Raw genomic sequence first — 24,458 nt, forward strand, 5'->3', positions numbered from 1 at the left:
CCTACTTTTTAATTCGCCATAATTCCTTCCTTCTCTACTGAAATCACGATAATTTCAACTACCCAGACGGCAAATTTTGTAGGTAGATAGGTCAATAAATTTGCCGTCAAGTCGTTACTTGACGGCGTGACGTTTCACCTGCATCGAAACTTGTCATTCTCACTTCAAGGACGAAGCTGACCCAAAATATTAGACGATATTTTTGAAATTACTTGAGCTTTTTAAGGTTTTGTGTGAAACAAAACCTTATTAGAATCGAGACGGTGTCTGTCTGTCCGTCTGTCTGTCTGTCTATCTGTCTGTCTGCCTGTCACACCCGATTTATTCGGAAACGACTAGACCGATTGTCACGAAAATTGGTGAGAGTATGTAATCTGGTGATCCCTTTACATGCAGTAAGTGGCGCCATCTTGTGTTAAGTTTAAGGGGGGGTTCCCCATACATGTGAATGGAGGGTGCACATTTTTTTTTCACAGAATGTAGCCATGTAGGGTATCAAATGAAAGGTCTCAATTAGTACTTTTCGAATCTGGTTCAATATTTGATATTAGATGAAACATAGGGGAGTGAGGGTTCAAAATATGACCCACAAAAAGTGTAACAGGTCTCGTTCTCAGAACCTATCCAACCGAAAAATTTGAAAAAAATCACTGTGGTGCATCTCTACGAAATCTAGGCCTCAAAATATATCCGGTTCCGATATCTGCACAAATAAAGTTAATAATAGTATATTTCCACATTTTAGAAATTTACCCGGCCCCCCCCCCTTATGTTCATCCCAGAAGTACAAAATTTGGCATGCGTGTAACGAAGAACATAATGCACAGTTTGGTGAAGTTTGAAGAAAATACAACCATTACTAACAAAGTTATAGGGGGTGAAACTTTACAATTTTTTGTAAATTTCGTGCACTCTACAACCTGCATGACGTCATCATCACATATCAATTCGTCAATACCCCAACGAAATGAGTTCTCATGAATTGGGTCGCAGAGAATTATTTTGTTTTAGTTTTTTAGTTATTTGTCAGCCAGACATGTGTGTATGTAGGTATATAATATATGCGTGCTAATGAACTTTGCGGGTAGAGCCTAATTCAGATAGATATAAGAAGTAAATCGGAAATATGAGTGCGATCAATTTATATACGTGCATATATGTGTACAGTATTCGGTAATAGGCAGTTTGTTTGTTTAGGGTGAGCGTGATATCTATGGCTGTAAATATGTACGTATGTCTCGTAGTTTGGAAAAATATGAAGGATTATGTTGGATTTGTAGCTATATACGGACAGAAAAATGTGCGTTGAAGTTTCTCACATAAGATGAACACAAAACCTTTATACCCGAAGCGCGAGCTTCCGGTATTCCGACTTGTTTTTTAGTTTGATCTACTTTTGTATGAAAAAGGAGGATAGGAGGGTAGAAAAAAATTCGTATAACATACAACTCTCGACTATAAGAGTTTTGATACAAATAAACGATATACTGATCATATAGATAGCGACAATGGTTTTGAGAGATTATGAAAAAAAGGTACTTACCGGTGATTCTTGCGGTAATATCAAGCAAGTATGATACTTGGATTCCAAAGTGTAAAACTCCTTCAATTTTCCATACAAAACATCGTTAGAGAGTGCGTCAAATTCTGCAGTTTGAGAATTATTCCGTTGTAAGAGTTGTAAACTTGATTGCGATTGTTGTTGTTGATTTTTCTCCTGATGTTCTTCTTGATATCCACCAGCAGCAGCACCCGGTATCCCAAGCCGACACCCCCCATCGCCGCCTGAAGACGACGACGGCATTCTAATCCACTGCTCTCGCATCTCCGTATCCACCATGTTGACATCAGTGGCGTTATTTTGTAGTAAATTATCGCTCATACAAACGATATTACTACCACCAGCCGATGAATCACATTTGGCAGCAGAGTAGCGTACAGGGACAGACATTTTGAGGGCTGGCCTAGTACCTAGTATTTCGAAAATGTTTACAATATAAAGTTTTAGTCTTTTTTGTGATTCTTTTTTTTTTCACTAAGTACTAGTGTAATTTAGCTTGATATTTGCAATTCAAACTTCTGTCTGTTTCGAAGTGGAGCGTTCAAAAGGGATCTTTCGACACAACAAATTCGACAGTTAATTGAAGCCTTGATTTGCAGTATATCTTATACAGTACAATATAATGAGCGATTGTAGATATTGTATGCTTGTTCAAACCACCTTAAAGGTCGATTCGAACTTCAATGTAGTACACACTGGTCTAAGTTGAAACAACAAAGACCTTCGTACTTTTATATGCTAAATATTTTTGATTTTCTTTTTGAAAATCAAGCCCAGCACCCTCGTTTTAGAATAAATATTCGATTCTGTCACCAGTCTTGTACGCTATCAAAACAGGCACAAATTGGTCGTTTAGCGAAACTTTACGTTTCAAGGAAACAACCTTGGTACCCTCTTTTATTGAACTTGTCGTTCAAAAACACAATTCAGCAGGTAAAAGCTTTTATCGCAGAATAAACTGCGAACTCTTTCTGCTTTATATTCTTTTAATTTACCAGAAAATCTGCTGTAAGTAGTCGAAAATATGCACAAAAATTAATATAAACTGAAATGGATAATTCATAGTTACCTTGAAATGATATGATGATAATAATTTAATAACTAGGACTATTCACAGAACACACTTAAAACACACACACGCTCCATATAATTCTATTGCACTAGCATTTTAATTTGTACTAATTGGTCACAATTTCTCAAAATAAATAGAAAATTAACAAGCTATCCTAACGGAAAACATAAACAGAACTTCTTCTTTCTTTGTTTGAACAAACGACTGATGTTTCCAGCATTAATCTGACGCAATGTCTGAAAATTCAAAGCGGAACATCTGGAAATCGAACCAAACTCACATATACATTGACTTTAGGTGTACGCACAAACAAATATGGATGGATACGCTCAAACCAGTTCAACTTATGACAACGATATATATACATAGTTGGTAGTGAAGCCACCTACACTAAGAAAAACCTAGAAGCAAATACAGTTATTCGCTATGAGATTGAGACGTTTATGTACCTGATTTCTAACGATTATTTTGCAATTATGGGAGTTATTTTTCGTATTGGGCAAGCACTCATAGAGAAGTATTGTGCGTACTGAGGTAAGATTTTCTTCTAATTTCGGCATTTTATTTACCTAACTTTTTTTGGGAATGAGATTCCAATGAGACATTTGAGCAACTCATATTTCCCACCCTCAGATATCACCTTTTATAATTGGCAAATTGCAACTTTTTGGAGTTTAATTAAAAAAAAAATAGAAAAAATCTTTATCACTCAATTTTAATAAAATCGTCTGCCTCTCTCTATAGTTCTGAATGTTGGCCGACTATAAAAGACAATGAACGGCGTCTTGCGGTAATGGAGACGAAGATGTTGCATTGCACTGGTGGCATAACAGAGAATTCACTTAACAATATTGGTCTGAACATCGAAGTCAATGGTAAGCAACCCAAAAGCCGACCGAAACAACGGTGACTTGATACGCTGGATGGGGATTTAAAGGCCTCGCGATTACATCTTGATGCTGAAGAAAAAGATGTGAGGAGCGACGAGTGCACGACAGCTCCGTGTCACATAGCTAAAAATTCCATTGCCCTCTATTTTTTAGGCAGCGATTTAAATAAATTATTTGATGGAAAGCCCTCTATTGATAATAGTCAACCTCGTACGCTTTAGACTCTTGAGTTTAATATTATTAGACAAATGCCAAGAAAATTATATGGAGAGTATTTTGAGGCCTGGGCACCATATAGAGGCAGCTTCATGATTTTTTTTCAGATTTTTCGGTCGGGTAGTTTCTGAAAATGGGTCCGTTAAAGAAATCATCACTTTCCACCCCTCCCACTCCCTACCCCCCTAAATCTCAACGTAGAAGGATACCACTCACTGCATGTCTGGGAGTCCACAGGTCCCGCCTTCTCATCAAATTTCGTGTCAATCGGTATAGCCGCTTCTAAGAAAAGTGCCTGCGACAGACAGACGGACAGATAGACATTGACATTGAGCACGGCGACGGAAATTGCGGAAAAAGCAATGGAGGCCAAAATCTTGCGCGGTAGTTACTCTCGACGTGAAGAATGCCTTTAATACGGCCAAATGGAGCAAAAGAATTGCGGCTTTAGCCAAATTGGGCGCTCCTAAATATCTGGTGCAAATAGTCATGCAATTTCTCCGGGAGAGGATATTGTGTTACGATTCGGACGATGGACCTAAGACGTATACAACCTGCGGGGTTCCACAAGGATCAGTCCTCGGTCCTCTCCTGTGGATAATAATGTATGACGGAATTTTAATGTTGCAACTACCCAAAGGAATGACAATCATTGGTTTCACAGACGATATCGGAGTAACTATAACGGCAAAAGACATTGATGAGATCGAGGTACTCACAAACGAGGCAACTTTTGAAATCAGGTCTTGGCTAGAGGAAGCTGGTCTGACACTCGCGGAGCATAAAACCGAGGTAGTCTTGATTACCAAGCGAAGGAAGCAGACATCGATAAAGATCAGGATTAGTGAACACATCATACAGTCGCAGCCAACGCTTAAATACTTTGGGAGTCATGGTTGACCAAAGACTGAAATTCAAGCCCCATCTTGAAAATTTAGCAACCAAGGCTTCCGGAGTGGCTACATTGTTGGCAAGAATGCTACCAAATATAGGTGGTCCTAGGCAAAGCCGTCCACCTGCTCCTGATCTTGAATGTTGTTAGCTTCATCTTGCTTTATGCAGCTCCAGTCTGGGCATTGTCTTTGAAGGTGGAAGCAAACAGAAGAAAAATCGCAGCCCCATACCGATTGAGTGCATTGCGAACGTCATGCGCTTAGCGTACAACTTCAGATGAAGCAGCTTGTGTGATAGCAGGCATGATCCCCATCGACGCCTCTATGACCCATCATATGCAATCGACGAGTCCTATACGAATCGTCGGCAATTGGCACGAAGTGAATCTATTTTGGAATGGCAGAAAAGATAGAATGATTCACCTAAAGGACGCTGGACACACAGGATTATTCCAGATAACTCTAAATAGATCAAGCAAAGGCACGATAAGGTTAGTTACCACCTAACTCAATTCTTAAGCGGACACTGAGGGTACCGTGCATACCTTTATCGCTTCGGACGTGACGACTCCCCGTATTGCTCGACATGCGTGATGATTCCGGAAGATGCAGAGCATGTTATTTTCAACTGCTCGCGATTCGCCGCACACAAATCGGAGGCGGAAATTGACGCCAAGGCACGGTTGACACCCGAGAATATCGTGGACCACATGCTAGCCTCTGAAACATCTTGGAGGGCGGTGGAAAAATTAATGAAGGCGATCCACAATCTGCTGAGGAGGGAGGAACTTCGGAGGAAAGTTACAAATAACGACAGAAGCCGCACTTCATAACTGATCCTGCCCCGCGATGTAATACCGAAATGGCAATCCCGCGGGGTAAGCGAAGGAAAAGGAGGTGGTTTTAGTGAGTAAAAGTCTCACATAATCGTATGGCAGGAGCCAGCGGTAGGTTTTGAACCTTTCCACATTCGAACGTATAAAAAAAAGACATTGAACCGATTTTAATAACCTTAAAAAGGCCGGGAAGAATTAGATTCTTCTTGAATTTCAATTATTCTCGTTAATTATGACGTCAGCATCTTATTTGTATGGCTTAGGATGCTGTTAATTCGCACGAAATTGCTAAGTTTGAACTGCTATAACTTTGGCGTCAATGGCCACATTTCCATGAAATTTAGCATGTATATACGGCATATTGTCCTTTATGCTGATACAAAACTTGGAAGTCCTAGGGAAGTTTTTCAGTAAATTTCTGGAAGTTGATAATAAACTATTAGCAAATTTATTTGAGCAGATATTGGAATTGGATATATTTTGATGCCTAGATTTCATCTAAGCGCACCAACCTGATTTATTTCGGATTTTTAGGTTGGGAAGTTTCCGAAAATGAGTCCTGTCTAATTTTAAGTGCGTACATTTTGACTCCTCACTCGCGCAGTTGTGCAAAGCACTAATCGAGATCTTTCATTTGATACCCTACACGACTATATTCGGTGAAAAATTTTTTTGAATCCCCCCTTTGCGTGTTTGGGGACCCCGTTTTAAGTTTTTTGCGTTTTTGGATAAATCTATTATGTTGCATACATATACGCTATTTCGGGAACCTTTTGATTGATTCTCCAGTTCCCGAAGTACCGAATTTAACCCAAAACGGAAAAAACTGACTAACAAACATACTTCAGACTTGACAATGAAGAAAATAATTTATTTTAGATAGGGCATTGTTAGACGAAGATGCTACGTTGGACTAGTGGCGTCACACGTTTAGGTCACATCCGAAATGAGGATATCCGCGATCGTTATGGGGTTGCACCGATCGTGGAAAAGTTGAGAGGCGTCTTTGATGGTATGGTCACGCAATTCGTGCAAACGAGAATTCACTTGCCAAAATTGGTCTGAACATCGAAGTCGATGGTAAACGACCAAAAGGCAGACATAAGCAACGGTGGCTTGATACGCTGGATGGGGATTTGAAAGCCTCGAGATTGCACCCAGATCAGGTACTCGATAGAGCCAAATGGCGAAGCCGATCACAACGAGCCGACCCCGGTTGTTATCGGGACAAAGGCTGAAGAAAAGGGCATTGTTAGGAGACTCCATAGACAAACCCAATATGGAAATGAAAATATATACAAATACGTATTTCGGGAACCAACTGTCTCCTTCTTCAGTGTTTTATCTGAAAATTTTTTTCTTTAAAAGTTTGGCTAGCTGGTCACACAACTACAATTATCCTTTAATATGAAAAGAATCAAGTTCGTTATCAAACGGAGTGTCGCTTCAAAAAAGGTGAATGACTTGCAAAACTTTGTTTAGAACATGAATCTCATAGAGAGACAAACAATCCTGTTGTGAGTTCCTATACGAATGCTAAAGGAGCTTGTTGTTTAAAATTGCTATACAAAATTTGCATACTCTCTTCATATGAAATAAACTTCTGATCTCAACAGAATTATCTAGCTCTAAACTATCCCAACTATATTTTAATTTACTGTAAAAGACTAGTAGGTCCATGGGTGACTTTTAATGAAAAACTCAAAACTTTAGGTAGGTAGTCACTCACACATAGAGTAAATTCTTATTGAGTCCAATTGTTCCACTTCCAATCGTTCTCTCACGCACACAACCACCCATCCGATATACGCAATTCGCTTGATGCGAGTTTCAATATTGCCCAGGGAAATTGAACACTTTTGTTTTCATTTACAATACAACAAATTTTCACTCACTTTTCCTGATTTCCATATAACGCTGAGCAGGCAAATTTAATCACTAAATCATTGAACAACTGATTTTGTCATGCTAACAATATTTTGGTTTGAACTTGCTTAATGTTATCACAGCTGAACGAGTATTACTGAAAAGTGCCCAAGAAAATAACAAACTTCATATTACAACACTCACACAATAGTGAAAATCAGCCCATTTGAAAATCCAGAAGACCTCGTTCAACTTCGGCTCTCAATTGAAATACCAAAGTACAACATTGCTACATCTCTTTCTGCCGACCTGTATGCGACCATGGACAACTTAGCTTAGCGTACGCGTGAGATTGAGTCGATATACCCGAACGTGCTATACACATTGCAAAGTCCAATGAACACACCCCACACTCTTCATATACACGTACGATTTTGCCATGGCCGAGGCATTTTTCGAGGTGTTACCATTTTTACTTTGCATACCATAGTTGTTCATGATTTACCTCAAAAATCCGATAAGGGAATGCGTCATTTTAATCTAAATGACTAAACAATCTATCGGAGACAATAAGGAGTCATATTTTCAGACCTCTTATGGGAAACTTATCAGTTGCATAGAAATTACCAAAAATTTTCCGAGCATTTTAAAATATCTCTAATGGAATTTGTACTTCCCGGGAAGAAAATTCGTCACTTCTACTTTGGTCCCTACTCACATCTGAAATGTTGTATTATGTGAAAATTCGACTTTGGTTTTCGCTATAATCGTTATCAATAAGGTAGTTTTCGGACGGATCATTCCAATGGAATATTATAATAAAATGCAAACGGCCCCCAATTCTTGTAAAAATTGAAGGTGGAAGCAGTAAGTTAAACTTAATTCAAGTGCAGCATCATTGATCCTCCCTTTGTCCGCTTTGTACATAGCTCGTTATGTTTATTCATTTAGCATGACTGGCAATTCACTTTATTGTGATATTGACATTCAAATCCTTAGATTGCAGTAAATTTCCACAAGAATGACACTTTGAACTTTGTTAGGAATAATTCGATTTCCACAAAACTTGAGAGTATCGTACTCAATATTGTAGTTTATTTTACTGCAAAACCTGATGATACTAGGATAAACTTCGGTGATGATTTCCAAACAATTTCTGAAAAATATAGTGATTGTTAATAAATATACTATTATTGTCTTTAATTGAGTATATATTGATGGAACATGGGGTACTTTGAGGCCTCGATACCACATGCCTGAACAACCATATTTTTTTTTTCAAATTTTTCGGTTGAATAGTTTCTGAAAACAGGCCCTTGAAGTAATTGGCCATTTCGTGCCTCTGCAGTCCTACCCCCTTTCAGCCAATGCCAAAATTGCTTCGAAAAGTACTAATCGAGATCTTTCATTTGATACCCCACACGACAAGATGTGATGAAAAAAAATTAAACCCATCTTATGCATATATGACACCCTCACCTCCCCCTCGATTCTTTAAGCTCAACATGGAACGATGTCCAGGTGGCTCAAGTGGTTACAGCGCTGGGCTGTCGTAGCGGAAGATCGCGATTCGAATCTCACTGGTGACAGAGGGATTTGTTATCGTTACTGGAAGTCGGATACCAGTCGACTCAGCTGTGAATGAGCACCTGAGTCAAATCATGGTAATAATCTCGGGCGAGCGCAATGCTGACCACATTATCTCCTACAGTGTACTGTATTGTACCGTTACGGTCTTGACTGAATGCTCTAACACACTTCAAGGCTCTGATCCAATATGGATTGTTGCGCCAACAATTATTATTATTATTGTGGAACGATGTTACTTTGGTATAAATATTGTGATGGCCAGATAATTGCCTGTAGCAAACTTGACTCGAAAACAATCGAGCATAGCAGCGTTGTTTTTTTTTTCATAACATTTTTAAGATCCGTACTGTGAAGCTGGTTGTGTAGAAAAGTCCCTTTATCGAAATTGAACAAAATTCGGAAGAAAACGCGCATGCAGTCATTTGCAGTAGTGACTGGAGTGGCAAGCAGTGAAAGTACGGAAGTTAACTAAGTAGTAATCAGAAAATTTGCAATTTTGAAGTCAAAGGGTTATAAACAGTTGCAGTGGATGATATGACATTTTCTCAATTTGTTTTCGACAACTTAGTAAATGTTTATTAAAAGGCGGTTAGCAGCATCAGTTAATACATATTGTGAGACTCTCGTCTTTTAAGAAATAAGTCGGAAAACCGGAAGCAGGACGTTTCCGATATGAACGGTTTTATTTGCAGTCAATTACTAAAAATTATGATAATATACTAATGTACTATTATTGACTTTATCTGCACAGATATCGATGTAGAAGGTGTTTCGAGGCTAGGCACCATACAGTGGAAACCTCTTGATTTTTTTTAGATTTTCCGTTTGTATAGTTTCTGAAAATGAAAGAAATTATCACTTTAGACCCCACCCCCTGCACTCCCAAACTTTCCAACAAATGTCAAAACGAAAACGGGCTTCGGAAAGTACTAACCGAGACCTTTCATTTGTTACCCCACATGACTATATTTGGTGAAGAAAAATTACACCTCCTTTTGCATGTATGGGGAGAGAGCTTCTGGAAGTGGAAAACCGAACCGAATAACGACGACGCGGAAGGATCGTGGGAAGGAAATGTGCCTAAAATCTCATATTACGGTTTTAGTAATTTGGCGTCGATTGAAGGTTCACTCAATGCGGATAACTACAAAAACATTATAACGAATTACTTGGAGCCAGCTATCAATCGGCTCACTGTTCCCTACGGCGATTGATCAAATTTTCCGAGTTGACTCTACGCCATGCCACAGGTAGCATTGCATTTGTTTGTGCCCATTATCATTATCGCAAGAAAGTTACACACCAATATTAAAATTACTACCTTCCTTCTTTAGTAGATAAAGACATATTTGCAACAAATGCAGCTTACGACTTTAAATTGAGCCGGAAATGGTCCAGATAAAAACTGCTGTCTTATCTTTCAAAAAATACGCGATTCGAAAAAGCCCAAAAAAAAATCCGACATAATTTCATAAATAACAGAAACGTGGAAGAATGATATTTCTCTCAATTACTCCAGAAAATCAATTGATTTCATGCCACATAAGATCAAGGTACTATTGGAGGTAGGGGATGGGCCCAGTAAATATTAATGTTATTATTTACATCTGTAGGCAATCTGAAATACACTTCATTATTAATTTAACTGTTTTATAATTACGTAGCTTTTAAGCTGTAATAAAACGTGCTTTAATATGTACATCAGGAAATATCCGAAATATATGTTTTAATAAAAAACTAAAGCAAAAGACGTAAATATATCTGACCACGAGGGGGAGTTTCCGAAAATGAGTCCTGTCTCACTTTAACTATGTACATTTTGACACTTAATGTTGGACCGGACCAAATACCGTTTTCCACCTATTGCCACTTTCGGTCACGCTGCTCCCAGGGCAGAGATGAGGCAGCGTCTGATTAGTTTTCGTGCGCGCATCTTCGACTTTGTGCAAGTGCCAGCAGCCAGGGCAAAGCAACAGGGCAAGTGTAAAATGTGGTGTAAATATCTACAGGCGAAACAAGTCGGGGAGCAGGAAGCTGAGCGCTTCAGGTATGAAAAGTTTTGTTTGCTTCTTCTGTGAGTATATTTGAGTGTAGAACTATCCCATTTGTAGGTATGGTAGCCCGTTATGTATATGCATTTAGCATGTCAGATTTAGTACTTCAGGTTGTAAATTTACACGGTAAAGACAAAAATATGGTAATATACTATTAAGTTAATTTGAATACATATCAATATGGAGAGTATTTTGAGGCCTGGGCACCATATAGAGGCAGCTTCATGATTTTTTTCAAATTTTTCGGTTGGGTAGTTTCTGAGAATGGGTCCGTTAAAGAAATCATCACTTTCCACTCCTCCCAGTCCCCGCCTTTCTAACAAATCGCAAAACTAACAAACCCACATGACTATATTCGGTGAAAAAAAATTTTACACCCCCCTTTTATATGTATGGGGACCCCCCAAAATCTCAACGTAGAAGGATGTCACTCAGTGCATGTCTTCTCACCAAATTTCGTATCAATCGGTATTGCCGTTTCTGAGAAAAGTGCATGTGACAGACAGACAGACATTAAACCGATTTTAATAAGGTTTTGTTTTGCAAACAAAACCTTAAAAAGAGATATACACGCCAGCTCCAGAGATATGTTAGAGCAAGATAGAGGCGGAAAAGCCGAATAGTGATTCTGTACATTTTGGATTTAAGGGGAGTATATTAAACCTGTTTTTGAAAAATTAGCGGCCCACGGTGTACTCAAACGTTGTTTGGTAAAAAAAACACTCAAAATAACGAGTGTTATGAAAAACGCTTTGGACGATCATTCGTAAACAAACATTTACGGGTAAGGAAGTCATGGATTGAGTGCATGCATATTATACTGGCCAGGTTCAATAAAGACAGGATAACTCTGTTAGACATTGTGAGCTGCTCAATTGACTTTAAATTCTACGAATGCGCCATGCAAACAATAAAGGGAGGATTGCAATCGCCGAAATAGCTACGACGAAGGTAGCGTTTTCGACCAAATAAAATAGCGCAGCAAGGAGAGGAGCAAGAGTATATCAACTCAGGAGAACTTTTATGTCATCCACAGATAGCAAATTGCTCAATTGGAAATGTTAAAACTTATTTTTTTTAAAGAAATATTACCTAAATAAATCGTGAAAAAACTGTACGCGTTTTTCTCAAAGTGCGGACAGTTATTCTCAGGAATCGTTCGACCGATTTTAATAAATCTTGTTAGATTTTCTTAAGGTGTATAACGTTGACAATTTACCAGAATAAAAAATAAAATCTCAACTAGGAAATTTTCATGTAAGAAACCTTCTTGTTAAAGTGTTTTTTTGTTCCAGATTTACCATTTCTAGGATTTACTGGCCGAAATGGGACGATGCATTTTTGGAGGGTCTAATTTCAAGCGCCCTCTACATTTTTTTTTTTGAAAAATGACAAGAAAACCAGACAATTTTCTTCAGTACTTTTGAAGGCTAAAATAATGCGTAGTAACATTATCATTGCCATATGTAATAAAATAGCTGAGAAAAAAAAACTTGAATTTTGGGTAATTTTTACTACTTCTCATGGTATTAGGGTAATTTTCCGATCAATTTTCAAAAGTAGTAATATACTATTATTAAATTTATGCGGAATACGTGGTATGTATTTTGAGGCCTAAATTTAAAATATTTGAGCTAAGTAGTCTTCGAAAATGAGTCTTGTCTCACTTGTCTCATTTTTCACCCCTTACCCCCCATTTGCAGTTTACGTGCAAACTAAAATTTGCTTATGGAAAGTACTAATTAAGATCTTTCAAGTAATACCCAACACGGCTAATTAGGAGAAAAAATGTACATCCTTCCTTGGCAAGTATGGACCCCCCTTTAAACTCCACGCAAAGTATGCCACTCACTATATGCGTGTGATAGCTCCCATATGCCCACCGAATTTCGTTTCAATCGGTGCAGCCGTTTTAGAGCGTGTGACGCACAGTAAACCGATTTTGATAAGACCTTATGTTCGTTCATTCCAAATATGCAATTAAAGCTGCTAACATTATAGCTAATATTATTATAAATAGATAAACAGGAGGGGTTGATGGCCTATTTTCTGTTTGGCTTTGGAACGCAATGCACCATTTTGCTTTCTCTAATTTTGAGTTGGTGCATCTACAAATTTTTTTTGTAATGTGTTGTACCTTACCAATTACTTCTATTTAAGTGAATTTATCTGGAAAGCCCTTATTAAAAATAAATTTAGGAAGAACCTTGCCTTTCAATTTGTAAGTTAACAATTAATTAAGGGAGAAAACTCAAATAGGAAAGCAACTAGAGGCCGAAATAAAACCCATATAATCGAAAAATCAGTTAAAAAAATCATTCTCAGCGTAATAGCAAAAGTTTCCATGGCTTATCTGTGAACTATTTAAATTAGCAAAATGCGAACAAGTATACGCAAAACTCTTCAAAAATTCGAATGAGTTCAGTTATTTCTCAGAGCCTGAAGCAGGAAACTGGAAAGTTCTGTTGATCCAAAATCTTATTGATTTAACGAGTTCCAAATTTGACGAAATCATTCAAAAAATCTAATTTCTTTAGCTCAAACGAAAGAGAGATCAACATTAAATGGCAAATACTAAAGCGAAAGAGTACACTAAAACCTGACCAAACCATCTGCAGAAATTTTAACGGGACTCCCTAAACATCAGAATCGATCAACAAAACTCAAAACTCAACATATCCAGATGCTATGTTAGGGAGCTAACACAATTTGTGCACCATGAGCCAGCTAGATATACAAGTCCCATTAAAACTACACGCAAACAAATCAACAGTTTATACTAACAAACTAACAGAAGAGTTTTTTCTAGCTTTTTTACTCAATTTGCCCAATCTTCGCATGAACGCGCAATCTAGAAACGTCTACGACGCAGATTTTGCGTGACTCTACATTTCATACGTTTTTGTCAGTTATACTAACACTAAGCCTTTAAGTTGTCTGCGATAGTTGTTAGCGATTTGTTAATTTTCACGAACAAATTTTATCTATTCTTATGAGAGGATGACAGAACCATGTGACCCCAAGTATCTAATTTTGAAAATGAATTTCCAATACTTTAGATGAAGATAGAAAAGGCAAGAGATATTTCAATAGTGCGTTTTCACAGTGTGAAGGTCATACAAGTGAAACACGCGGAAATGGAAATGAATTACGAATTGAATATATGAATCTATAGATTATTGCCGAGTCATTCCGGTTCCTCGATTAATTTCATTTTCGTCTATCTAATTTTTGAAAGTACATAATCACAGGTTAAATTAAATTGTCAATATACAATCCTCTCAAAATTTAATTTTTGCGCCGATCTACACAATGTAACATAATTTGCAAATTATATTTTGTATTTAAATCTCAAAAGCAATTCAATTATAAATCTTAATCATTTAAAACCTCTCCTCTTGAACACTGTACGTGCTTCCACTAAAAAAATATGAACAAGCCAGGAAACCGGAAGCTTGACGCTTCAGTTACAAAAGGTTTTGTGTTTCCTTATGTGCTGTCAGCTTCAGTAACCTGTCTAGAACTGGGCGAATTAAATATCTCGGATCAATGCTATCAGCCAATGGAGAACTGCGTAATGAATTTGCTTTACGCATTGATGCGACCTGGATGAAGTGGCATTCCCCAACTGGTGTTCTTTAAGATCGACGTATCAACGAACTTCTCAAATCTAAAATTTACAGCAATGTCGTCCGTCTGCCATTCTCTATAGTTCTGAGTGTTGGCCGACTATAAAAGACAATGAACGGCATCTTGCGCTAACGGAGACGAATATGTTGCATTGGGCTGGTGGCGTGACACGTTTTGATCACATCCGAAATGAGGATATCCGCGATCGATATGGGGTTGCATCGATCGTGAAAAAACTGCGAGAGAGGCGTTTTCGATGGTATGGTCACGTAATTCACGCTAACGAAAATTCACTTGCCAATATTGGTTTGAACATCGAAGTCAATGGTAAGCGACCAAGAGGCAGGCCGAAACAACGGTGGCTGGATGCACTGGATGGAGATTTAAAAGAGTCGCGATTACATCCAGATCAGGAACTCTCAACTGCAAAAGCGAGTACCCAGCGCAATAAGATCATTCGCCCATACTAACTGGGATAAATTCAGGGTAGAATTAGCACCACAGCTAAACCTGAAAAAAATCACTGTCTCGCAAAACCTAACGGACAAGGAAATCGATGAGGTCATCATCTTGGCTACTGATGCCATCAACTCTGCTACACGCAGAAACACAAAGCTCCTCAAAATCGATGAGATTCAGTTCAATAAACTGCCGCATGAGATAATGAAACACTTGAAAGTCAGATAAATCTGGCGCAGAAATCTCAAACGAAACTTCCACAAAAATGGCAACAGAACTAACACGGAATATAAAGTGTTAATTTCGCGGATTAACTGCCTTAGTACATTAATCCGTCAAATGGTGGAACAATTCCGTAGCAAGGAACTCACTCGCAAGCTAGCAGATGTGAAACCCGGATCTAATATGTTTGTACATATAAATAGGCTGACAGGCCGCAACAGATCCAAAAACTTCATTCTTACCAAGAACAATGAAAACATCGGCAGTGACGCTAGGAAAGCTCAAATACTCGCGGAGTCTTTCCTAAATCAACTAAACTCTCCTTCACCTAGTAACAACCGAGCCGTCAGTTCGATTGTAGACACGACAATCAAAGACTTTCTTCATGAGCATTCACTCAAACTAACTACCTTCTCCACCTTTAACCCATCCTGCAAACCAAATGACCCAAAAACCTTTTTGATCTTATCACAGCTCGCAGCCATCACTAAAAGCCTTAACGGCAAAAAATCCACTGGACCAGATGACATAGCAAATATTGTCATCAAAAACCTCCCTAGGGCATCAATGAAGTTCCTTTTTGCAGTCTTCAACAACTGCATCAATAATGGTTACTTTCCCACTACTTGGAAAGTAGCAAAAATAATCGCCATTAAAAAAAAGGCGGCTCCCACGAACCACAAAACTTCAGGCCCGTCTCTCTCCTCTCCAAATTGGGCAAGCTCTTCGAAAAAGTATGGACAGTGGGATTAGTCCAACATTGCGATCGGAAAACCATTATTCCGAACCATCAATTCGAGTTCCGGACAAAGCACGGGACCCAACACGCACTAAGCTACCTTCACGATTCAGTGAGTAGCAGACTTAACGTCAATATCAAGTCCACAGTAGTGTGTGCATTAGACCTCGAAAAGGCATTTGATTCCGTGTGGGTCAACGGACTTATCTTCAAATTAATCAGCCTTGATTTCCCTATCCCGGTGATCAGACTTATAATAAGTTTCTTCGAAGATAGGCATTTTTATGTCAGCGTGAGAAATGATTATTCCGATCTCCTACCAATCACTTCTGGAGTACTGCAGGGATCCATTTCAGGACCTGCACTCTACAACATTTTCACGGCCGATGCTCCAATCCCAGAGAGCGGCACAGAACTATTACAGTTCGCTGACGACACGCTTATCTTCTCGCCAAGCCTCCGACCCAGTAAGGCAGCTAATGCTATAGAGAAATACTTAACAGATCTCTGCAAGTACTACCAGACCTGGGGGATAAAAATCAACGAGGCTAAAACACAGGTTATTACTCTTCGGAGAAAATCCAGATACATCCACAGAAAAGCTAAACGCTTAAAGCTACGCATCGGAAATACCGTAGTAAACAATTCACAACAAATGAAATACCTGGGAATGCTATTTCATGAACACCTACGATTCGACCCCCACCTTAATCTTGCTCTCAGCAGAGCACGCGGTGCACTAAGTAAAACCTACTCTATTCTTCGTAAAAGAGTAGGACTTTGCACTAAATCTAAACTGACCCTATACAAAGTCCTCATAAGACCGATTCTTTGCTACGGAGCCCCTACATGGATCTCTTGCTCGACCAAAGCTATGAAGAAGTGCGAGTCCTTCGAGCACGAAATTTTGAGACACTGCGTCGGCTTGTCGTACAATTGGAGAACCAAGAAATGCGACCGCAACGCCGAAGTGTACAGGCGAGTAAAAGTTAAACCTCTTCGAGAGTTCGCTCTCAACCTGTTAGAAAGATTCTTCGAAAGAACGGAGAATCACCCCAATCCACTCATGAGGCACCTTTATCTGGAGGGTAACTCCACCCCATTGGCCACATTCTTAAGGCCTTGCCAAATTGTGAGCTCTGCATTAAAACCCGCCATTGTCTCTCTCTTCGACACTCCTTGCCTGGTAGGGGTGCACAGAGGTTAAGCGCGAAATTGTGAGCGCTATAAAAACATTAGTTATAAGAATTAGATTTAAGTATTATTTATTAGATTAGATTAAGTTAGAATAAGTAAGTAAATAAGCCTTCTCGCGCTCTAGGTGCAAGAGCATTTTTTTTTCAAATATATGTCGTTTTTTAATCATGAATTGTCAAGATCTATGTGTAAAGTAAATACACCGTAAAAAGTAATGTCAGAGAAGGTCGGGCAGGCCAAACATTGTAATAGCCACCCGTTTTTTTTTTACATTTAGGCTAGTAATAATAAACAAACGCTATGTATAAATAAATGATAATAAATGATTTTAAAATAAAAAATGAAAAAAATCCAGATCAGGTAGTTGATAAAATACAATGGCGAAGCCGATCACGACGAGCCGACCCCGCTTGGGAACGGGACAAAAGCTGAAGAAAAAGATGTGAGGAACGACGAGTGGATGACAGCTGCGTGACACAGCTAAAAATTTCATTCCATTTCCATGAAATTTGTCACGTGCATACGAAATATTGTCCTCTATGCTGGTGCGAAATTTTGATGTTCTAGGATGAATTTAACGAGGGTTTTTTAGTCAATTTCTAAAAGTTGGTAACACACTATTAGTAAATTTATTTGAGCAGACATCGGAATAGGATATATTTTGAGGCCTAGAGTGTGCTTAGATGGCACACTTTCCTGATTTTTTTTTTCGATTTTTGGGTTGGGCAGTTTCCAAAAATGAGTCCTGTCTCACTTTAAGTGCGTACATTTTGATTCCTTACTCACGCACTTTGCAATTCACGAAAAAAAAAACTAATGCCAGTTTCGGAAAGTACTAATCGAGACCTTTCATTTCATACCCTACACCACTGAAAAAAAATTTTTTAATCCCCTCTTTGCATGTATGGGGAGCCCCCTTTAAACTTCACCTAAATTTATACCACTCGCTGTATGCGTGGGATTTTATAGTTCCCATCTGTCCACCAAATTTCGCTCGGATCGGTCTAGCCGTTTTGGAGAAAAGTGCGTGTGACAGACATACAGACAATGAGTCGATTTTTTTGTTTTACACAAAACCTTAAAAATTAAGCAAATGATTTTGGTTGTTCGTTACGCTACGAAAGATACTTCGGGCATACTGTTGATGCTGAACTTTAAATGTAAGGGCGTCGATATTCGTGATCTTTTAGTATGGAATTTATTGGGTTGGGGAAAAAGTAATGTCGTATTTGTGATCGAATTTTAACCCTGCATTTCACAATACTTCGAATTATCCGATTTAAGTCAAATATGCGTCATTTTGTGCGCAAATTTGTTGCCATTTAGAAGGCAACTCCATTATCCCCCTCTTATGAAACCCGCCTTCTTTATTTGCAAAAAGCTGAGACAACCAGTTTTCACAAGCCTCTTTTGAGGCCAACTTAATAGCTCCAAGAGCGTTTTGCATGGACCGGAAGAGATGATAATCACTTGGTGCCAGGTCCGGACTATACGGTGGGTGCGATAAGACATCCCATCCGAGCTCCCGTAGCTTCTGGCGGGTCATCAAAGATGTGTGAGGCCGAGCGTTGTTCTGGTGGAATAGAACACCATTCCTATTGACCAATCCTGGCCGCTTCTGATAAATCGCCTGCTTCAAACGGTAGAGTTGCTCACAGTAGAGGACCGAATTGAGGGTCTGGCCATAGTTGAGCAGCTCATAGTGGATGACTCCCTTCCAATCCCACCAAACACACAGCAAAACCTTCCTGGCCGTCAATCTGAGTTTGACGATGGTTTGGGCCGGCTCGCCGCGCTTCGACCACGATCTCTTTCGCTTGAGATTTTCGTACGTGATCCACTTTTCATCACCAATCACCATCCGCTTCAAAAATGGCTCGAATTGGGTCCGTTTCAGCACTGTGCTGTGCGAATCGTCACAGTATCGGACCCATAGACTTCACAAATTTTTTTTGGCCGCCTTCGTTGCATTTTTACCTCTCAGGTAGTAAAAATGTAAAATATGACGAATTTCTTCCTGGGTGGACTCCATCTTTGACGCGCTATAACTTGACACTGAAACGTATAATCATAAAACTGTCAAAGAGACACCTGTAGCCCAGATTGTCGTCCTCAAATCGTCGTATAGTATGACCCGATGCGATAAGTACAACACAAGTTATGTTTAAGTGTCGCCATCTATTGACAAAATACGACATTACCTTTTCCCCAACCTAATATTATTTTCGAAGGATGGAAAACGTTTAAGCGCATTATTATGGCTCCATTACTTTACAGTTTTCGACACTAAAATGTTAACGGAAGTGTCCTAATTCAACCCTACATCAATCCTGCAAAATGGACTAAATTGAATAAAACTATTTGTTGGTAACCATTTTCCTAGCCGATCACGAAGACTATATGAGAAAACGTTTCTGTAGGGTGGTCAATTGCCCCAAACAACAACTTTATTTACTTACACTTCAAGCGGTGTAGCTCACTACAACTAGGCCTATTTAAAATTTTGTTAATTGTTAGACAATTACCATCACTTTCAATTATTGGAAATATATAGTTCGTTCACAACTGAAGTATGTATTGCATCAACAGCTCTTGTACAGAACACCAAGTTTCTCTACCGAAAATACTGAACTGTGATATTGTCACATATTTCATTTTTTCGTGGCCATAAATTTCCGGCGAGGAAAGAAATTTGCTAACCATAATAGTTGGCTAACAACTCAGTAAACGAAAGCTTGTCCCTCATATGCACATCAAACATAAAGAAGAAATATTTACTAAAACCTAAACCCACATCACACATTGCATTAGCGTCTGGCATAGAAAGAAGAAAACTTTCGAAAAAAAAATTGAAGTCTAAATTTTGCCTGATGTCGTTTACCATAAAATTTAACAGTCTGACGAGCTTATTACAAACATATATTGCAGGTTTAAGGTATTCAATTGGAAATTCATCGCATACATTAGACACATGACTCTCAAACAGCAGCTGTTGTTCGATAACTGTGTCGCAGCCATGACTCTACCAATGTAATAAACGATGAACAATGTATCACGCGCCGTTTATGTTGCAGACAGTTTTCAGTTTTTGAACTCTACGCTTTCAGATATGAGGGCCATAATGACCTTAGGCTAATATACGTGAGGATTATCCAAATATTTGTATGCTCGTAAGTAACATCGAAAATGTTGCAAAATGCGGCAAGGTGAACAGATAAACATGTTAGCAGCTGTTGCAAACAAGCTGTATAAGTTAGAATGAATCTGGTTGGCTCCATTAGTGATGATGATTGGAAAGAGCTATTTTGACTGCCTAACCTTGAATAAATCTCAAGAATAACTTCTACACGTTCATCGATTTGGTTTTTGCCAGAAATAGATATTAGTTAAACTTCCGTACACTAATTATTGGAGGTCATAATCAAAAACTTAACAAAAATAGAAACCGTACCCACAACTATTCAAATCTCCTAAATTAAACAGGTTACAAAAAATTTATATGAAATTTGACGTAGTAGTTACAACATAAGGGTATGGGACATAATGAAAGGGAGATAAAAAACAGTACAAAAAGTTACGATAACCCTCGCTTCCATGTGACTGCATAACTTAACTTTGCAGCTGGTCTCTGGAACACCTTTATTCAACGAAACTTGCTCAGCTTGACTTTGTAATGGGATAGAGGCCCAAAGAGGGTGCGACTCATATACACTAATACATTACGTATGAATTAAGGGGTGAAAATAGTCAATGGATGATATACGCTTGGCATACAAATCTCGACCGGAAAAAAATTGACTTTAGTTTATTAATTTCAGTTTGTCTTCCGATTTCACAAACTTGGAAAACAATCCATTTTAATGTTGTAAAATATGAAAAAGCTTTAGTGAAAAGGTTTACCATTAAAATTTATTCTTTGATGACGCTTCTAGGACACTGTAGCGTTGAGAAAAATGAGCATATTTCAAAATTTTTCTCAGAGAGATAGTGAAGTAAATCAATTCTGTGACGTCGAAAAAAAGATCCTTCACTGTACATATGACAAACTGTATAAATTCAGACTTCAGACTTGGTTTCGTACGAACGACGATAAAGTGCATTCTGCGAGTGTTGCAATGCCTAATTAAATTAAGCAAAGAAGTTGCATTAACTTGAAATAATAAAAACTTATTGTTTCTTTTTCGTTGGTGTAAATATTTATTCTTGCAAATACCGATATTTCGGGAACCACTTGTTCCCTTCATCAGTGCAAACAAGGGGCAAACACAAGTGGTTCCCGAAATATCGGTATTTGCAAGAATAAATATGCACACCAACGAAAAAGAAACAACAAGTTTTTATTATTTCAAGTAATTAATCGTTGGAAACACCGCATAATTTCACTCAGAGTTGCATTAAATTTCTCCTGCGAAGTAAATTTTCGGTTGCAGAAACATTCAGGATGATAAAGATAGCCTTCTGGGATCATGCTTTGCTCCAAAGGAATGTTTACAAATGATATAAACAAATAGTTCAAAGATGGTTGATGAACACGTCAAGAAAATCGAAAAACTTATGCTTCTCAATCGTGGAATGGCTGCTATAGACATTGCTGATCTGAAAAATATTTTGGGCCTAAATCGTGTAGTCCCGACTAGTGCTCAAAAGAACTGAATCTCTTCGAGAGCGTAGTATTAACATCTATGAACGATACTCTCATGTCTGCCATGAAACCAATTATTACTGGAAATAAAACTAGAATTTACGCTTACGATCCAGAAACCAGCGACCAATCCAGTTAATTATCGTGCAAAACGTGAAGCCAAACTGAAAAGTTCGCGCCAAAGTCGCCCTTAAATCAAGGTCATGCTGGCAGTTTTCAACGATTATCCATTCGGAATTCCTTTCATCCAGACAAATCGTCTACAAAGATTATTATTTAAGTACTGCAGGGTGAGAGAACTGCTCTCCTTCATGAATGAAACGGTCTGGCCCCGAAGATCTGAGCCGGCTGGATTCTGCCTCTTTAAAATTTTGTTTAAGAATTGAGGGATTCCTAAGTGTGCCATCGACTTAATGCCGGACCGGACCGGACCAGTTGGAAAGTAACATGCTTTCGCGGTTGTGTTCCACGAAACCCTCATCCTTGGGTAAGCACCTAAGATGCAAATAACATCTTGTAATCACTTCGGTCACGCTGCTCCCAGGGCAGAGGTGAGGCAGCGTCTGATGAGTTGTCTCTGCCCTGGACGAAACCACAAATCTTACATTTTGCATGTTGGATGCAAGTTTGCCTCTTTGCTCTCATAACAGCAGTCACGATCTTAGGGGTTTGTGGCATCAAAACGGCGCACCACAGCTCTAGTTGGGTTCTTCGGAGCGGCCACTGATACCTACCTACCTACCCATTTGAGTACTATGCGTCGTTTGCGTGAAGCTATTCGCAAGAAGAAGCCTGAATTATGGGCAGACAATTCTTGGTTTTTATATCACGATAATGTACCCACACACTGCACTTTTTCGCCAAAAATTCCATACTTATCGTTCCACAAGTAGGTTTTTTTTTTATTTTTTTTTTGAATGGAGAATCTTTCAAGTATATCGTGTGAAATGAATCGGAACAAAACTAAGGAAGATACAGCGGTTTAAGCAACCACGTCTCATACATTACTCAGCACGGATTCGTGATTCGAATGGCAAAACGCTGCAGCGCTAATGCATTGAATTCGTTCAAACACACGTATAGTGCTCTTGCCAAGGATGTTTTGGATGCCATCAAGCCTATCTATGGAGAATTGAGCAAAGATGCCCTCCTGGATCGATAGGACGGACATTTTACGCAAAACAAAAATAAGAGCTTGAATAAGCTTGTTTGGAAAATCTCACGAAAGCACTTGAGCCGAACCTCAGTCATCGCTGAAATTACAGTTTATGTATCACCCTGTCTTCAATGAAAGTTCTTTGCTTTACTAACCATGCGTTCATAAGCCAAGCGGAGCAGAAAGCTGAAAAACGAACTAAAGAAGGCAGGATACATCATAGACAGGAGCAGAAAGGTGCTTCAGACATTATGGATGATAGCAACACCCTCTATGGACATTATCCTTTTATGATTCAGTGTGAGCTAAGCCGAAAGCACTCACTCATGAAAGTTTCATTCCAAACTAATTAGTGTTTAAAATTTCAAAGCGTTTTTCCAACAAATCACGTTTTCAAAATCGATACCCCCCATAGCTCCAACATTACTATACCGATCCATTTCGAATTTTGAAAACTATTTCTGTTCATAATTTACAAAGTAACGCTGGAGTTTTTTAAATTTGTCAATATTTTTTATTATGCAATAATAAATTAGCCAATTTTTTTCCGCAAAAATTACGCTTTTCACTTCAAAGTGTTCCCAAAATGTGAAAAATTGAAATTTCGAGAAACCCTCCCCCATCGTTTTCTGAGGACAGCGACCATCTACTGGAAGAGCTTTGATTTTTAAGATTTTGTGTAAACACAGAACCTTATTAAAATCGGTTTACTGTCTGTCTGTCTGTCCGTCACACGCATTTTTCTCGGAGACGGTTACAGCGATTGACACTAAATTTGGTAGAAAGGTGGGAACTGTGAACGCTCACGCATACAGTGAATTACATCCTTTTACGTCGAATTTAAGGGGGGGTCCCCATACATGCAAAAGGGGGGTGTAAAATTTTTTTTCATCGAATATAGTCATATGGGGTATCAAATTAAAGGTCTCAATTAGTACTTTTCAAAGCCGATCTTAGTTTTGACATTCGTTGGAAGGGTGGAGAGCGTGGGGGGTTGAAAGTGATCACTTCTTTAAGGGGGCCATTCTCAGAAACTACTAAACCGAAAAATCTGAAAAAAATCAGGAGGCTGCCACTATATGGTGCCTGGGCTCCGAAATACCTTCCATGCCGATATCTGTTTAAATAAAGTTAATAATAGTATATTACTACAATTTTTTGTAATTGGTTAGAAACCTCCCTTAAGTTCATCCTAATACCATGAAATTTTGCAGTGATATAGGCTATAATATAGAGCATGATCTTACCAAGTTTGGTGGAAATCGCACTATTACTGACAAAGTTATAATACCTCAAATTTGTTGCTTATTTGAAAATTGAAGACTATGAATGTCAATATCACCCGAAAGTGGATACTCTCACATAATATATGGATATATTATGTGCTACGTACTAAGAAATACACAAAACCTTTCGTACCTGAAGCGTCCAGCTT

At 38.7% G+C, this 24,458-nt stretch overlaps 1 protein-coding gene across 4 annotated transcripts in view; it reads right to left on the bottom strand.

The window, feature by feature from the left end:
- The window catches only part of LOC119659972 (cyclin G-like), a 55,683-nt gene that overhangs the window by 16,661 nt on the left and 14,564 nt on the right, over positions 1-24,458 (bottom strand). For 2 of the 4 annotated variants that reach the window (XM_038068335.1, XM_038068334.1), the window contains exons 1-2: positions 7,364-7,516; positions 1,544-1,971 (exon numbers count right to left, since the gene is read on the bottom strand). In XM_038068335.1, coding sequence (XP_037924263.1) covers positions 1,544-1,971; positions 7,364-7,379 — 444 coding nt within the window. In that variant the 5' untranslated portion in view covers positions 7,380-7,516. Of the gene's footprint in view, positions 1-1,543; positions 1,972-2,630; positions 2,852-7,363; positions 7,517-24,458 lie in introns of those variants that run through there. The other 2 variants (XM_038068337.1, XM_038068336.1) reach the window with 2 other exon arrangements.

Source organism: Hermetia illucens, chromosome 6 (genome assembly GCF_905115235.1).
Source record: "Hermetia illucens chromosome 6, iHerIll2.2.curated.20191125, whole genome shotgun sequence".
In the NCBI taxonomy this organism is placed as follows: Eukaryota; Metazoa; Arthropoda; class Insecta; order Diptera; family Stratiomyidae; genus Hermetia; species Hermetia illucens.